At 41.9% G+C, this 18453-nt stretch overlaps 1 protein-coding gene across 1 annotated transcript in view; it reads left to right on the top strand.

Moving 5' to 3' along the window:
* The first annotated feature begins 536 nt into the window (after positions 1 to 536).
* lcmt2 (leucine carboxyl methyltransferase 2) overlaps positions 537 to 18453 on the top strand; it is a 29808-nt gene continuing 11891 nt past the window's right edge. The window contains exons 1-7 of the mRNA XM_052021121.1: positions 537 to 702; positions 9194 to 9318; positions 13350 to 13431; positions 14981 to 15170; positions 15638 to 15788; positions 16656 to 16845; positions 18329 to 18436. Of these exons, the coding sequence (XP_051877081.1) occupies positions 610 to 702; positions 9194 to 9318; positions 13350 to 13431; positions 14981 to 15170; positions 15638 to 15788; positions 16656 to 16845; positions 18329 to 18436 (939 nt within the window). The 5' untranslated portion in view covers positions 537 to 609. The remainder of the gene's footprint in view (positions 703 to 9193; positions 9319 to 13349; positions 13432 to 14980; positions 15171 to 15637; positions 15789 to 16655; positions 16846 to 18328; positions 18437 to 18453) is intronic.

Here is an 18453-nt window from a genome sequence, read left to right as displayed (position 1 = left end):
GCATTCCATGCACCCACCACTCTCTGTGTAAAAAAACTTACCCCTGATATCCCCCTTATACCTTCCTCCAGTCACCTTAAAATTATGACCCCTCGTGTTAGCCATTGCGTTTCTGTTTTCCAGCATCTGCGGGTTTTTTTTTTAAATCAGTCTACCTGAGAGTCAATGGCTATGGGGAACAGGTAGTAAAATGGGACCAAGATCAGATCAGCCATGATCTTACTGAATGGCAAGGTTGGGTCAAGAGACTGCGCCCCATTTCTGGTGTTTTTTTTTCTGAGAAGACTATGAACAGTGACATATTTATGTAATAATTAAACAATCGTGGTTATGTTATTAGCACTGCTACCTATTTCGAAAGATTTGTAATTGACTGAGTGAAATAAACTCCAGCACCTTTCTGTAACCGTACTGCCGCCTGCAGAGCTCTGGAGAGGGCGTCGCTGGAGCAACAGTCCCCACACGTCAGGTGCAAACACCTCGAAGGAGATCAGCCGGTTCTCTTATCAATGCGCACGCGTGTTTCTCGCAGGCACTGCGCATGTGCGGATCTTGGCCGGCCTTCCTGGCCGTGGGCATGCGTCGAGTCTGCCGCTTGTTGCTGCAGCAATGAGCTTGGAGCATGGGAGTGAGGAGGGCCACTCAGTCAGCGCCATAAATAAGACATGCAGGAGTAAGAGACAGGCCGGGAAAGACGCAGCTGTGAGTGATGGTCGCTCCTGGATAAAGGGCGGGATTGCAAGCCCTTTTGGGCAGAGGCTTGTTTTCAGCTCAGTCCCTGTGTTTGGGTGGGCCAGCTCCAGGCGCTTGGGCGCTCTGTAGCGGGAATACGAGTGGAGGTGCAGCACAGTCGCAGGGATGAGTGTAGGGAGTCAGAGGGCGAAGGGAAGGCGGTGCATAGAGGTTGGCTGAAGGCTCTTCCTACTGATGATGGAGCGGAGTGTGCTGACTGCAGTTGCAGGCCTTCTCGTTCTTCTGAGCTCCAGTGAATGTAAATCTGGTTGACATTAATCTCTCTGCACATGGCAGTCCGCTATCCCTGGAATCAATTCCTGGATATTAAGTGAATCGAGGGATATGGGAATAATGAAGCAACGTTGGTGCAGTGGTAGAAGATCAGCCATGATCTTGATGAATGGTGGAGTGGGTTTGAGAGGGTATTTCTTTTGCGAGTGGGCGTTCTGTTTGGCATCTTATCTGAAAGATACATCTTTGAGTGTTGCAGCACTCTCAGCATTGTCCTACATTGTTCACTTAGATAATGTGCTACAGTCTCTACCGAGAAACTGTTGAATCACGATTTGGATTGCAGTGATAATGAAGGCTGTGGATTTTGGCAGGGTGATTTGGAATCTGGCTGGCAGGTCAAGCGTACATATGATGAGTAAGTAGGGATGTGTTTTGATTGGTGAGATGGGAAGTATTTGGCCAATGAGGTAAAAAGATAATCTAAGTAATAACGCATGGTTTCAAACTCACTTTTGGATCAGGAAATGTATTAAGATTATGCATCATCTGCTGAAGAAAGGGTGCAGAAGAGGTTCACCAGGATATTACGTGGATTTGAGAGTATTATCCATAAGGAGAGGTTGGACAAACTTGGGATTGTTTTCTCTGGAGTGTCTGAGGCTGAGAATGTATAACATTATGAAAAATGTAGATGGTTGGACTTTTACCAGGGTGGAAATATCAAATACTAGAGGACATAAGTTTAAGGTGATAGAGTTATACAGCATGGAAATAAGCCCTTCAGCCCAACTGATCCATGCTGACCAAGATGCCCCATCCAAGCTCATCCCATTCGCTAGTATTTGGACCATAACCTTCTAAACCTTTCCAATCTGTGTACCTGTCCAAGTGTCTTTTAAAAGTTGTTATTGTACCTGCCTCAACCACTGCCTCTGCAAGCTCATTCCACATAGATACCACCCTTTGTGCTTTTTAAAAAAAATAATGTTGACCCTCAAGTTCCTATTAAATCTTTCCATGCTCACCTTAAATCTATGCACTCCAGTTCTTGATTCCCCAACCATGGGGGAAAAAGACAGTGCATTCACTCTATCTGGGGAGAAAGTTTAAAGGAGATCTGTGAGGTAAATTTTTAACACAGAGTGGTAAGTGTCTGAACTGTGCTGCCAGGGGAAGTGATAGAAGCAGATACGATAGCAACATTTAAGAGGCATTTAGAAACACATGAACAGGCAGGGAATGGAGGGATAATGACTATGCAGGCAGTTGGAATTAACTGAAATTGGTATCATGGTTGGTACAGACAACTTTGGCCAAAAGGCCTGTTCCTGTGCTGCACTGATCTATGAAAGTGGATGGAATTTGTGATTGCAGTATGCAATTTTTGGCAGAACCAAAAAAAGAAAGCTTGGTCTTCTCCTTGTTCTGCTGAAGAAAATAGTGGTTTATTCACAATGTGATTGAATCAGAACAGCAGTATTGTATTACATAGTCATACGGCACAGAAATAGGCCCTTTGACCTGCCCTCTGCATGCCAATCATCAAGCACCCACCTACACTAATCCCATTTACCAGCACTTGGTCTGTAGCCTTTTTCTTGGTGATTCAAGTGCTTGTACAAATGTGAGCTCAGTGTGCATTTCAAACTGTAGGCCCATCATAGTTTTGGACACCTCTATCAGCACTCCCCTCAGCCTTGTGAAGTGGTGAAAAAGAAACCATGTGCAGATAGCAGGAAACTTTTCCCATGATGGGTATCTAGAACTGGGTTTTGAGTAAGGGGTAAGAGGTTTAGTGGGGATCTGAGGAAGAACTTTTTCATGCAGATAGTGGTTGGCATCTTGAATGCACTGCCTGATTGGATGGTGAAGCCAGATACTCTCACAGCGTTTAAGTATTCAGACAAGCATTTAAATCACCAGCACATAGAAGACTACAAAGTGCTGGTAAATGGGACTAGTATAGATTGGTACTTGGGTGGTTTGCATGGATGTGGTGACCAAAAGGCCTGTTTCTGTGTTCCATGAATCTTATGTGTGTGTTATCAGTAAAATAAAAACATTGAACCCAGAATGTTGTATGGGGCAACTTGTATTGCATAAAAAGAGCCACAGTTGGAGCCTTGCTTACATCAGAGATGACTGGATGAGAAGAGAGCTTTTTCCGGGATCCATTAGGATTAGAAAAGTGCATTTCTAATCACAAGTTGTAGTATATTAGTGGAGGCATCAGAAACAACATTTAAATCAGTAATCACATTTGATAAACATAAGGAGCCTGATTATAATACAAGATTTGTACTATAACCATATACCGGTGTGGATTGTCTGACCCACCCATTTTCCCCCCAGGTTACTGCCTGCATTTTGGTCAGAAGACAGGCAGCTTGATGAACAAGGGTTAATGGCTGGACCTTTTGATTTCCCCAGACAATAGCCACTCATTTGGAGCTGGGCTGCACACATCATGGAATCTTTTGGCCTTTCCGTTAGTGGATAACTGGTGATCCAGGCAGTGCCAAGATGAGTCAGTGCAATAGGACTGTTAATGATTGCTCAGTGAGATCCCCAAGGAACATGGTCTCTTGACCCAGTCTGGGAGGTGGAATGAAGGATCATATATTCAGATTGGGGATCTGAGCAGAGAAGCCACATGTTAACTTGCAGCCAGGCATATATAGTATATCATGGTCATATTATTAAAACCTAAGCTATGAGTAATGTTCCCATCTTTTTTTTTACTGCTTCATTGCATTCTGAGTTGGTTGAACCTCAGCAACCTGCTACTGAACCAGATCCAGTAGTTAATCAAAATCTTGCTCCAAAGATCTATCATGTCTGCAGAACAAAAATAAAGAAAAACATTGGCTGGGATATGATCTGTGATTGAATGCCTATGGATGTATGAGAAACAAACTGATATGGACAAACTCCACATAGCACCAGAGGTCAGGAATAAACCTGGGTTGCTGGAGTTGTGAGCCTGAAGCTCCATTTAGCTGCACCACTGCTATCCTACTCAATTTAATCCAGGATCATGGAGAATGGCACCTTCATTTAGTTTGAGTATAATGCAGTGCAAAATCTTTTCATAAGAAAATTACTTTTATGCATGTGTAAATGTAGCTGTTAGCAAAATAAGCAGGCAGATTAATGGAATGGGGGAAAATGTGCAATGAAAAAGATTTTAGAGAGGTTGAAAGGTGGTGCATCAAAACAGTAAAGGTTCTAAGGATTGTAAAAACAGCAGTAAAAAAAAACTGCAAATGCTGGAAATCTGAAGCATTTTCACAAAAGATCTTTGACCTAAAACATTAAGTCTTTTCCTCTTTTCATGTGCTACCTTGCCTGCTGAGTTTTTCCAGCATTTTCTGTGATTCAAGTGTAGCTGGCTTTTGATTTCAAAAATGGGATAATGTATGATTAAAGGGATTAATTTTGCACTGTATAACAATACTTTGCAAATGACTCATTGTGAATGGACATATTACCTATCATAATTCCAGATAAAATCCTTGAACTAGCACTGGATCTGCAATAATGACAGCTCACACATACTGTCATCATCAGTACAAAAAATGGTCAAGTGGAGTCATAGAATGGTTACAGGACCAAAGGAGTCCATTTTAGATCATTAGTATACATCAAAAAAAGCAATGGCTCTAATAATGATCCCTGTAGAGGGCCACAATTTACCAGTGGACCAGTTCATATAACAACCATTCACCATGACCCTCTATTGTCTGTAACAGAATCAACTTCATTTCCAAGCTATTGATATCCTTTCTATGCCTTGAACTTCAGCTTTGCTGATAAACCTATTAAGTGGCACCTTATCGAAAGCCTTTTGGATGTCCATGTGCACCGCATCAGCTGCATTATCTTCATCAACTGTGTTACCTCATCAAAAAATTCTATCAGATTGAATTGGGAGTTTGATAGGAATCGTGAGAAGTAAAAAAAAATCATGCACTGCAGCTGTAAGTAATTCGGAAATGGTTGGTGTCCAGCACTTTGGGATATCCATCCAATGTTTAATATCAAAAATTGCCAAAATGATTCAGCATATCAGTCTGCCTTCTGCATATGTTCTAGAAATGCCAAACTGAACTATAGTGTGGCATTTCTAGAACACATGCAGAAACTACTAATCCAGTGGAGTTCTTGAGGTGACCTTTGTGCTTGCAGTAATGAGATAGCAGGATTTGTGAAGTTGCTTACAAATTATAGATTTAAAAAAAAGGACTGTATGAGGCCCAGCCAGGTCATTATGGATTGTGATAGTCTCCCTATATACTAGCATAATAATCACTTACTAAACTGACAATCATTCATTTTAATAAAGTATTTGCCTTCTTTATTAAAACTGTAATAGATCTCATTATAAGAAGGATGTGGAAGCTTTAGAGAGGGTGCAGAGGAGATTTACCAGGATGCTGCCTGGACTGGAGAGCACGTCTTATGAGGATAGGTTGAGTGAGCTAGGGCTTTTCTCTTTGAAGAGAAGGAGGATGAGAAGTGACTTGATAGAGGTGTACAAGATGATAAGAGGCCTAGATCAAGTGGGCAGTCAGAGACTTTTTCCCAGGGCGAATATGGCTAACACTAGGGGACATAATTGGAGGAAAGAAAAAGGGATGTCGGAGGTAAGTTTTTTTACACAGGGTGGTGGGTGCTTGGAACACACTGCCAGCAGAGGTGGTGGGGGCAGATACATTAGGGACATTTAAGAGACTCTTGGACAGCCACATGAATGATAGAAAAATGGAGGGCTGTGTGGGAGGAAAGGGTCAGATAGATCTTAGAGCAGAATGAAATGTCGGCACAACATTGTGGGCCGAAGGGCCTGTACTGTGCTGTAATGTTCTATATATTTAAGTGGGTTTATCATCTGTCATCCTTGTTGATCATATGCTGCTATGTGTGAAATGAGATGTGTATTACTTGCTTTGCGCTCCCACATTTTTACTGTTGATTAATTCATAGAATGATGTAGCGCAGAAGGAGACAATTCAGTTTATTGTATTTATGTTGGTTATTTGGAAGTGCTAGCTAATAAATCCTACTCCATTGCTTTTCTCCACATATGTTTATATTTTTGTTTACCCTTCAGCTATTTGTTCAACTCCCTTTTCAATGTTGCTGTTGTTAGCTCTGTTTCCACCACTCTTTCAGGATTTGCATTCAAGGCTGGTACACATTACCAAAAAAAATTCCTCATGTCTCTGGTTCTACTGCTAATCACCTTTAATCTCTGTCTAGCTAATTATCTTTCCAATACAAGAGACAGTTTCAATTATTTCCTCTGTTAAAACATTCTTGATTTTAAACATCTCTTTAAAAAATCTTCCTTCCTCTCTGCTGGAAAGAGGACGATTCCGTTTTCTATGATCTCAATGTAGCTGAAGCCCCTCAACCTTAGGACCATTCTTATCCATTGTACCTTTATCCCTTCATAAATTGTAATTCCCTCAAATTGAATACGTTGTTCCTGTTGAGGCCTAACAATGTTTAGCAAAGATAAAAATTAATTTTCTTAATTTTGAACACTATTCTTTTAATAAAGCCAAAGAACTTTTTTTTTGCTAAAATTATATTTTCAATCAATCATGCCATCTGTCAACTTCAAAGTTTTAGGTGCTTGCCTGTTCCTGCAGTTCCTTTAAGAATGTCCAATTTAGTTAATTTAGATGTCAAATATCAGATGCTGGAAACAAACAGATCAGGGGAGAAAGAGTTAACATTTCAGGTAAGTGATCCTTCACCAAAATTAGTGAAGAGCCACTGACCTTTAGCTTTAACTCTGATTTTCTGTCTATAGTACGCTGTCTGACTTGCTGATTGCTTCTCTGGCTTTTTTTATTTTAGTTCATGTGTTTTCTTCCTACCAGTTGGATGGCATCACACTTTTCTGTGCTAAATTTTATGTACCATCTTTCTGCCCATTTCTCTAATGTCTACATCCTCCTGAAATATGTACAATTTTTCTGAATGTTTGTTACATTTCCAATTTTCATACTACCTGCAATATGAAATTGTCCCCAGTTTGCACAATTCCAGGTCATGTTGAAAACAGCAGTGGTTCCAATAGGAACCTGTGGGAAATATCACTGCGCATTTCCTCCAGCCTAATAAACTACTGTTTACCAATACTCAGCTTTCTGTTCTTTGGCCATGTTATAATCTCCCAATAAACCTTATAGAAATCAATCAGACATAGAGAATCAAGAGCCAAATAGCACAGTGGCAGGTCTTCGGTCCACCAAGTCTGCGCCAACTATCAAGCACTCATTTACACTAATCCAACAATAATCTCATTATAGTAAAATATGATAATCCATTATCTGATTGTTTGGAAATCGTGATGGTTCATCATCAAGCTTGCAGGCTCTGGTTGCCATACTCCCTTTTAATTCACCAGGGCCCTGGTTGTCACACTCTCTTCAAGTTTACTGGGTTTGCTGTAAAATTTATCATACTATTGTGTAACATTTAAAAGAAGAGTGTACTAAAAGTGTGTTGAAGTATTTATTGGAATAACATCCAATTGTCTGGAAAGCCTGCCAGTCTAGCACCACCACAGTCCTGAGTGTGCTTGGTTAATGGAGTTTTATGGTAATTCTCCCCACACGCCCATCAACTCTTCCCCTCCCCCAGCTTCTGCCAACACGTCTTTAGAATGTAGAGGAAACAAGATACCTGGGTGAGACCCAAGCTGTCACAGGGAGAACCTGCAAATTCCACAGAGACAGCACCAGAGATCAGGATTGAATCTGGATTGCAGGAGCTTTGAGGCAGCAACTCTGAAAAGTTTTACCACTGTGCCATTGGAAATTGATATATTGAAACTAATTTCTGATGAGCATTTCTTCGGTATTGTCATTGTCAGATCATCTTAACAAACTGTAGGAAACTGCAACATAGCCTAATTCCTCATATGCTATCTTCTTACTTTTGGTTCTGCTTCAGTGGTGTGGGAAACTCAGAAGGGAAGCAGATCTGGATCATGGATCCCTGCCAGTGATCTTATGTAATTGCAGCAGGTATTTGAGACTGTATTGATTTCCGTACATCCTCTGGAGAAACATCTCTTCTGTGTTAGTACTCAATGACCTATCTGAGATTAAAAACAGTTGAGAGAACATCTGAAATCCCCTTAATCTGCCATTATATTATACTTTTAATTATACCATACCTGGTAGTAAAATCATGTTAATTGTTTTAAAGGAGAAGTATAAATCATATTAATTATTTTAAAGGAGCCATTGAAAATGAATAGACAGGCAGGGTGCTGTATGGAAATGTATCATATAAGAAGACTAGGCATGCAATGGTGATAAAGTAGTTGAATTACCAGACTAGTAATCCAGAGGCTGGACTAACAATCTGGAGACCTCAGTCAAGTCCCATCACTATTACTCTGGAACTTCAGTTCAGTAAATAATCAACAATGCCCACAACACTACTGGATTGTTGTAAAAACCCACTGGGTAAAAACTCCTTCAGGGTTTGAGGGGGTGGGGTGTAATCTGCTGTCTTTATCTGGTTTATATTTGACTCCATATCCACCCGTGTGGTTGACTCTTAAAGAGTCTCTGAAATTGCTCAATAAACCACCCAGTTTAAAGGCAATTAGAGAGCGGTCAATAAATACTGATCTTGCCCAGATCCTGAAGAATGAATTTTTAAAAAAAGGAACTTTGAAAATCTACCATGGGAATATGCTGATGTTAAAAGGGTTCACTGAAATGCAGCAATCCTACCTGCAGTTAATACAGGCTCTTAACCTGGATATCTTTAACATGAAACTTTAATGCAACATAAAGGATACCAAAACAAGGGAGCTGTTATCTAGATGTGTTTTTAGGCAAGTTTCACTGAATCAAAAAGGAGCTACTGATTCTACTTTGCCGTTCTCTACTGGTCTCTGCTCTCTAAACCTGTAGCCTAGTTTTGGTCTGGTATAAGTGATATTTCTGGTTCTTTTGATTGTATCTCAAGGTCCATACAATGTTTTTATTCTGTTGTAAGCTTTGGTTTTGCAGTTGCCTGTAAAATGTAGACATGCCATACCATTCAAACCTAACAAAAATATTGCAAAAGGCACACATATAAAATTGGCTTCAGGTACGTGGCAGATGTTCCTTTATGTGTGTGAATATTAGCCTTCAGCATTAAGATGTTGCTCATTTACACTGTCACCATTTTATTGATCTTTGTGCAGGTCCAGGGTACAAATGACAGCAGTATTGTCAGCAAGTGTTCAATGGTCAATTTAGGCTACTTCACTGATGGATTTCTGAAAGGATTTGTAAATAAAACCAGCAGAAGAGCTCCACTCATAAATCGGTATGGAACAGTATTACATGTTTTTAGTTACATTGTTGAAAGTATTTGTGCACCCTGAATCTTGCATGTTCAGGGTGGTGACTTTGGTATAATTTTATTTGAGTACTGCTTTGCTAATATGATGGTGCATTTTATTGACCCTCTGAAAGAATTAACTGAGCATGTTCTTTTGGGGATCATACCTGACTGAAGCAGCCATTGCTGAGGTATGAGTTGGATCAGATTAGTTTATTGTCATATACACCAGGGTGCAATGAAATTTCTTGTTCGCATGAAGCTCACAAAGTAAACAGTATTCGTAGTAATAATAAATACAACAATAAATACGAAGAGTGCAAAACTGCAGAATGGTGCAAAGATTGTAGTGCAGATCTGAAGTAGTACAAAAGAAATGCTGAAGTGACAATAACAGGATAACCGAGGGAGGTAGAATTAAGAGAATGAGAAACCGGCTGCACCACTGGGGAGGGGGTGTGAAAGAGTTGATTGGTTCAGAAGTCCGATAGCAGTGGGGAAAAAGCCTGGACGTCCTAGCCAGATGATGAGACCATTAGCAGGCTTTTCACAATGCGGTTATGTCTGCAGATAATCCCAGCAGGGAGAAGTGGAATGGAAACTCAAGCTGATTCACCACCTCCCTGCCAAAAATGCAGGAGTGCAGAAGCCAGGAGTAGAATTTCATGTACAAACTCAGATGATATTAGTTAACTTTAGCACAGGCTATGATGATGCTGTGGCGACTCACCTTACCGGTATTGAACCGGCTCCCGAGATCGCGAGCGTCGTCGGAGGCCCCGACCCAAGATGGCGCGGGGACCTCCTCCTTCTCCATCGTTGGGCTAGGAAAGCCCATGCGCGGGAAGGTCAGGTGACCTGCGCGTGACATCAGCGTGGGAACTGAAGCGCGGGAAGAGTTTTGGTATTAAAAGGCGCACCGCGCCCCTGTCAAGCAATCGACTTCTGACTCCAAGCAACAGACTCCGTGTCTTTATTCTATAGTAGTGTAGCTAGCCGCTACATTGGTGACCCCGACGGGCCCAAACGCTTTTGGACCCATAATGTCTCCGCAACAAGAGGTACAGGCAGTAGCCCTTAAACTGCCCACCTTTTGGACCCTCCGGCCATGTGTCTGGTTCGACCAGGCTGACGCCCAGTTCCAGATTCTCCAGGTCACCAGGGACGACACCAAGTACTACTACAACCAAGACACCGCAGCCCAGGTCGAGGACTTCATCCAGGCGCCCCCGGAGGAGGAGAAGTATGATAAGTTCAAGACTCTCCTTCTTGAGACTTCCGGCCTTTCCCAACACAAATGGGCCTCCCGCCTCCTCCACCTCGATGGGTTGGGTGACAGATCCCCCTCTGCGCTCATGAACAAGATGTTGGCCCTGGCAGACCGCCACAAACCCTGCCTGATGTTCGAGCAGGCCTTTCTAGAGCAGTTACCCGACGGCATCCACCTGCTCCTGGCAGATGCCGACTTCAGTGACCCCCGGAAGGTGGCTGCTCGGTCAGATGTCCTTTGGCGGGCGAAGAAGGAGAGCGGGGCATCTGTTGAGCACGTTGCCATGCCACGTACCTGGCGGCCCAGCAGACCAGACCCGGCAATCGACCACACCCCACCCGCCACCAGGTCTGAGGCACTGACCAACCAATGGTGTTTCTACCACCAGCGGTGGGGTGCAGGCGCCCACAGGTGCCAGCCACCATGCAGGTTTCCGGGACACGCCAGGGCCAGCCACCGCTGATGGCTACAGCGGCTGGCCACCCGGATAGCCTCTTGCATGTGTGGGACAGGCGTTCCGGCTGTCGTTTCCTGGTAGATACCGGGGCCGAGGTCAGCGTCGTGTCTCCCAACAGCCACGAGACTTGCAACCGCACACCAGGACCCGCCTTCAGAGCCGCCAACAGCAGTGCCACCCGGACCTTTGTCACCCGTTCAGTGCAACTCCAGTTCGGCACTCATGGCCTGCCTAAAGGGGCCCAACTGGGTGGACGAACTCCCCTCGGTCCTGCTGGGGATACGTACCGCGCCAAAAGAGGACCTGCATGCCTCGTCCGCGGAGATGGTCTATGGAATGCCCTTGGTCGTCCCGGGTGAGTTCCTACCAGCCCCTCGGGGGCCAGAGGAAGAACCTGCTGCGACCTATGACCGGCTGCGCGAGCGGCTTGGCAACCTGGCCCCGATACCCAACTCGCGACACGGACATGCCCCGACCCGTATGCCGACGTCCCTCCGAGACTGTAAGTTTGTCTTTGTCAGGAGGGGTGCGCACTGAACACCGCTGCAGCAGCCGTACAAAGGGCCATTCCGGGTCGTCAAGAACAATGGGTCTACGTTTGTGCTGGACATTTGGGGGGCGTGAGGAGGTTTTTACAATTGACTGGCTGAAGCCGGCTCATTTAGACCTGGACCAATCGGTAGTGGTCCAGCAAGCGTGACGCAGGGGCAGGCCACCCAAGTCATAGTTTATTTAATTCTGGCTTTCGCGATGGTATCGCCGGTTCTGGGGGAGGTGGGGGGTGCAGGGGTTATGTGGCGACTCACCTTACCAGTATCGAACCAGCTCCCAAGATTGCAAGTGTCGTCGGAGGCCCCGACCCAAGATGGCGCGGTGCCCTCCTTCTTCTCCATCGTTGGGCTAGGAAAGCCCGCGTGCGGGAAGGTCAGGTGACCCGCATGTGACGTCAACGCGGGAACTGAAGTGTGGGAAGAGTTTCGGTATTAAAAGGCACACCGCGCCCCTGTCGAGCAATTGACTTCTGACTCCAAGCAACAGACTTCGTGTCTTTATTCTATAGTACTGTAGCTGGCCGCTGCAATGCAATAAATATTACCATACTGTTTAACAATTTTTTTTGCATGTCAGGTGAATATTTATGCATGATAAAGTCTATGCACTTTTAAAGTGAGAGTAAGTCTATTCCTTGTAGAAACAAGTTAAAAGAATTATTAACATTAATAAAATAAAACAATATAAATAATAATAATATAAAATTAATATCCATTTTGAGGCTTTTCTTGTTTGATTTCTGTTCTTATATTTTTGTCAATGCTGATGACAGGCTGGTTTAGAAGTGAGGTAGTTTTAATCAATTTAGAAGTCCATAAAATGTCAGATGTTGTTGTGATACGGGGAGGATGCATATTGCTTGAAGAGCTGAGTAGCCTTCTGTTACTCCTATTACTTGTGTTCTTATGAATGGACTACTTGAGAATACACCACAATATACAGAGCTAAACATAATTGGATTTTTTCTCCCTCATGATAATCACAAGCTTCTGACTAATATTGACTTTCGACATGAGCAGAAATGTGCTAAGGTATTCCTGGATAATTAGAAGAAAAAAAATTAAATTTGTTCAGATGTAACAATGGATCCTGTCACAGCTATTGGTCATTATGGTAGACTTGAGCTACTTTTAACCTGGTGGTTATTCAGATAAAATTCTGACTGACAGCTGTCAGTCTTCTCCTTGTGCTTCTACTAATAAATCTAGATGATCTTGTATCCCGCTAGCAGTCTTGTTGGACCACAAAGAACAGAGTCCCTGACATTTTGACAGCGCAAGAGAGCCAGTCACAGAATCTAGATCAAATGTGCACTAGCAAAAAAATTGGCTTCAGATGGGTAGTAACTTTTATGTGAAGTTTTTTAGAACACTGCTAAGGCTGCTAATAACCAAGAAATCATGCAACATTTTGAAAGTTGTGAACCAAGCTGAGAAATGCTTTAAGCAATTAGGGCTGCCAGTTCTGGTTCTGTATTTACTTACAAGTTAAATGAATTCAAGCTTGAATGGAAGTTTGGCATTTTGCACGAAACCTTCAAATTGACAAGTGATAGAACAACCTCCCCAGCTCCTGAAAATCACAAAGGGTGCAGCAAGAAGGAGACCTTTCTGCCCACTGAGTCCAAGTCAGTTAAATCAAAGGTGTTTAACAACTTCAGGAGAGATGCATAAAGAAATAGGTTGAGATATTTTAATTGCATGAAAAAAAATGGAAATTATTTTTTTCCCTTTAAAGTGGCTACTATGTGAGGGCAAAGGCAGTGGATTATAGTGTGCGTTGCTTCTTACAACACACAGAAAGTTACCCTCGGAGACAAGTAAGTACATTGGGAATTTTGCCTTATTCTATTTATTACGCATTTTATCCATGAAAATAATTTATTAAAGTGTTATTAAACATATTTAGTTTTGCAACACTAAGTGCATCTATCTGGATGAGAAGGAAAGAAGGTGAACTTTGGGCTATGTACATTGCTTAATGTCATTATATTGCTCTCCTCGCATTGTGCGCTGATTAAGTTTCTTTCATCCCCTCCGTGTTCCTGTGAGGGAACAACTGGTTTTCTTTTTGGTAGCTCACTCAGACAGACCAACCAAGGCTGGGAGCTGTAGGTAAAGGAACCATGAACATAAGTCTTCATTTTATTACAGTAAATAGTCCTTTGCCACCTCAGAGAATTAAGATTATGGTAGCAACTCAGTAGTTAAATTATCAAGTTTGTAATCCAAACACCCAAGTTCAACTCCCAGTGTGGTTGCTGTGGGAATTCAAAATTTAGTTAATAATCTGTATCTCAAAAAAAATGATATTTCTATAGCTACTGAACTGTTGGAAAAGCTCATCTGGTTCCTTCAAGTGAGGAAATCTGGCCAGTATGTGACTCTTGACCCACCCATGTGATTATCCCTTAAAAGCCCTCTGAAATGGTCTCACAAACCACAGAGTTCAATAGCAGTTAGGAGACACAAGAAACTGCAGATGCTGCAATCTGGAGCAATAAACAATCTGCTGGAGGAACTCAGTGCATTGGGCAGCATTTATTTGGGGGTGGGGGGTGGGAGGGAGGAATTGTCAACATTTCAGGTCAAAACCCTGTATCAGGACAGAGGGGAGATGGCCAGTATGAACAGGAGAGGGGGACTGATGAGACAAGAGCCCAAGGTGATTGGTGGACTGAGGAGGGGTGAAAGATGACAGGTAGGGGAGGGGAGAGGTGATGGTGGTGAGGGAGGAGGTGTAGGAACAAGTGTAACACCTCCTGTGATTGCAGGGGAAAGGGCTAGAGGTCAGGGAGGGGTGTCTGCCTCCATCAATCATCCACCTGCCTCAGTCACCCCTGCTCTCCTCCCTGACCTGGTGCAACCTGCCCATCATCTTTCACCCCATCTCAGTCCACCAATCACCTAGGGCTCCTACCTTACCACTCCCCCTGCCCTCTTTATACTGGCTATCTCCACTCAGACCTGATGCAGGGTTTCGACCTAAAATATTGACAGTTCCTTTCCCTCCACTGATGCTGCTCAACCCGCTGAGTTCCTTCAGCAGATTGTTTGCTGCAATTGCAATTAGGGATGGGCATTAAATGCTGCCCCCAGCAGTGATGCCCAGATCCTAAAAAATTATCAAATTAAGGTTTAACCAGTAACTTGCACAGTAGAGTTTTAAGATCCAGTATTCCAAATATTCTGTAATGTGTTATCCACGCATACTTTCAGGTACAAGCATCTGGTGCAAATTTATTCTTTTTAAAAATGTAACTGTAACTAAACTGTGAGACATTGTATGCTTAGATCAGAATCATCTGAACATTTGTGTTCTGACAGTGACTAAGAATAGTACGTTAGAGCTTGGTATGTGTTCTGCAGATCCTCTCACTTGGAGCTGGGTTTGATTCCTTGTACTTCCGGCTAAAGGCAAGTGGGGAGCTGAAAAATGTAATTATGTATGAGGTGGATTTTCCAGATGTCGTTCAACGCAAAGCCACTCTGATTAAAAACAAGCAGGAACTTGTGGAGCTCATAGGCTGCACTGATGAAATCGGACCCGCCCAAATGGGTATGATTGATTTTCAAGTACATGCTTCATTGAAAATGCTTGCTGACTTTAGCGCGGCTTTTGACAGTGATACAATAGGCAAGTGAAGTAAGGCCCTCTTGCTAAACAGGTTTATAGTCAGTATAGTATATTCATTTGGCTTTGTTTATTTGAAAAGGAAAAGCTGCTTGGTGGGCTTGTTGCTTAGTTTCATTATATCAAATTTATTGGCAGGAGTTGTAGAAAATGTTTAACTATATAATAGAATTGACAAAAATATGTCTGCACAATGAAAGTTCATTTTGTCTTTTATAGATAATGGATACTGTTTTATTCAGTGATGCAATAAAGTGAATCATAAAAATAGAACAATCCACATTAAATTGTAATATATTACAAAAAATATTGTTTTCTTAATGCATTTGTTTAAATGTCTATTTGTGGTTTGATGATCTCTTTATAATTGGATTTCAATTTTGGAGTTGCAGGTCGTCTGTGTGGTGTGGATTACAAGTTGCTAGGTATTGATCTAACTGAAATAGTGGAGTTAGATAACACACTGATGGAAATTGGCCTAAACCCTGCTTGCCCAACCTTACTGCTGTCAGAAGTTGTGCTGACATATATGAAAAATGAAAGGTAACTACAATGGATTTGTAAGTTTACTTGAAGGACTTGTCAATGACCATGCAGCTATTTTCAGAAAGAGTAGCAGCAAAGGGGTTTCTCGTTATAAAACTGTGCCAGCTTCTGTGCTACTGGACGAGTATAAATTGAGAGAAATCTGCGATAAAATATCATTCAAAAGTGAAAAAATTATAGTTACAGTGTTCAAGCATTGTAATTGGGTTGATGGGAGATTTTCAGACTTAGGTGGTAGCTGAAGTCGGTACTGATTGTTAATTAAGTTAATGTGTTCCAGATAATTAGGAGCAGGTAGAAAAAATTTGCAGTGAGAATAGGTAAAATTCATCCTCAAAACACAGCTGAGGAATAGCTATGACACTTCACGAGTTGGAGCCTGCCACTTACACTCTCAATTAAAGGGAATGTTGTCGATTCCAGGGAGAAGAAACTACTCTCAAACAAATAAAAATGCTGTCCAGTTCATAGATGTAAGGATGCAATCTTTTGAATATATTACTGTTTTTGAAATCCTGCATATGTTTAATATTTAAAATCACAATTGCCACTGATAAAGTCCATATTTTGTTCAATGGAGAAGGAAAATTACAGTGTTTGTCATCCTACTGTGCCTGAACATCTCTGGGAACAGCCTATCATTTCTAGTTGTCTGTGGTAAAGTCCCTGACAATTGCAGCAATATGGTCTTAGCAATTCCAAATCCAAACTCAGAGAGACATTAGACAATTATGAATGGAACGGTAATCTTTTCTAATAATTACTTTTTTTGTTTCAAGTTGTGCCATTTTCAGGGGATTGGTGTTTTAAATAATGAGTCTTACTTTTCTGATTGCTTTCTGACAAAATTAAACTATTATCTAGCTCCTCAGCTGTAATCCGTTGGGCAGCAGAGCGATTTTCGTCAGCAGTGTTTGTTGTCTATGAACAGATACGTCCAAACGATCCCTTTGGTCAAGTTATGCAGCAACACTTTGTGCAGTTAAACTCCACTCTGCACGCACTTGTTCAGTTTCCTGGAAAGGAAGCTCAGCAGAAACGTTTTTTGAAAGAGGTTAGTGGAGAATTGCAGACTTTCCATTTATTATAATTATGATGATATAAGTGCTCTAAATAGCAACTTTATTACAGTATGAATCATTGAATTTCTTTAATTTGGCTCAGGTGCAGGAGTTTTATTCATCTACAAGTTCTCTAACTAGCAGAAGGAAGGTTATCTGTGGCAGTGTGGATTTGTCCAGTGTTTTGTGTTGAGCAGTCTGTTCCATGTAGGCAACAACAGTTTGCTCCAGATGTACGTGAACTGTGACTGTTGACAGCAGGCGATTTCACACAGGAAAGTCCCACAAACAGTGTTGCAATAGTAGCCAGATGGCCTGAGGTAGTGAAGTTAGTTGAGAAGTAAATATTGGCCCTACCGTTCTCCAGATTAGTGCCTTGGGATCTTCTATGTCCACTTGCAAGACCAGTAAAGGCTTCAGTTTATTGTCTCATCTGAAAGCTGGTGCCTTTATCAGTATGTTACTTGACTCTGAGCCAATATTTTTGTGCTCAAGTTTCTGGAGTGGAGCTTGAACTTATGATTTTCTGACACAAGGGAAAGTGCTATGAACTGAGCCATGGGTGACACTTTGCATATTGCTTTGTATAGGTAGATTGGAGCTCATTTAACTGTAAATTTCACTTAATTGGATTGATAAGGGGAAATTACCCAAATGTAGGAGAAAAGAAACTTTGGGTCTCACCTAGTTTTGAATTGCTGGACTCTTTGGAACATTTTCTCCACATTTGTTGTTAGGACATGGTGGCAACACAAACAAATTGGTACTTGGTAGCCCAAGGGCAGTACAAGTCAACCATGCAGTGTTGAACTAGAATCAAATATATCCTAAATCAGGTAGGGATGGCAAGTTCCCTTCTCTGAAGTAAATGTAAATAATTTATACTTTCACAGTAATTCAGCAGCATTCATGATCATTTCCCAGTGCTGGCTTTCAAATTTACTGTTGTATTGAACTCAGTTAATAATTTGCTCTGGTGGGATTTTGACTTCTGCATTGCTAGTCCAATGCATAACATTGGTTACTGTATCTGTAAAATTTGTATGCATAGTTTAAAATAGCAGGTGGTAATAAACACAGCAGCTACCCATCAGTCAACTTGGGTGGTTGAGAAATTTCTAGAAAAATATAATTAGGGACAGAATTAATCGGTATGTTAGGCTAGCTTCATTGAGTTCTTTGACAAAGCAACAGGAAGGGTGGGTAATAGTGCTGTTGATGTGTAAATGAGGTTTCAAGTAGCATTTGATACCTCAAACACCGCATGATAGACATTATGAAAATTAACCCCATGGCTGTGTAAATATAAAGTTGTCAAAGGGACAGAAAGCAGAGTACTTAGGGAGTGATGTTTTTTCTGTATTACATGCAATAGTTTAAAGTCTTCAGAATTTATGACTGGGTTAATATACAGAAGCAGTCTGTTGTCAAAGTGACAAATTTATTTGTCTGCAATTCCTTACATGTCTGTTTTAGGGCTGGGAGGAATGCCTTTGTATTGACATGAATGAGTTTTATGTCGGCTATATTCCAAAACAGGAGAAGCAAAGGATTGAATTGTTGGAACCTTTTGATGAGTACGAGGTAAATATAACTTTAGA

This window comes from Pristis pectinata, chromosome 1, assembly GCF_009764475.1.
Source record: "Pristis pectinata isolate sPriPec2 chromosome 1, sPriPec2.1.pri, whole genome shotgun sequence".
NCBI classification, from domain to species: domain Eukaryota; kingdom Metazoa; phylum Chordata; class Chondrichthyes; order Rhinopristiformes; family Pristidae; genus Pristis; species Pristis pectinata.
The sequence above is the reverse complement of the archived record's forward strand: the minus strand, read 5'-3'. Positions and strand labels throughout refer to the sequence as shown.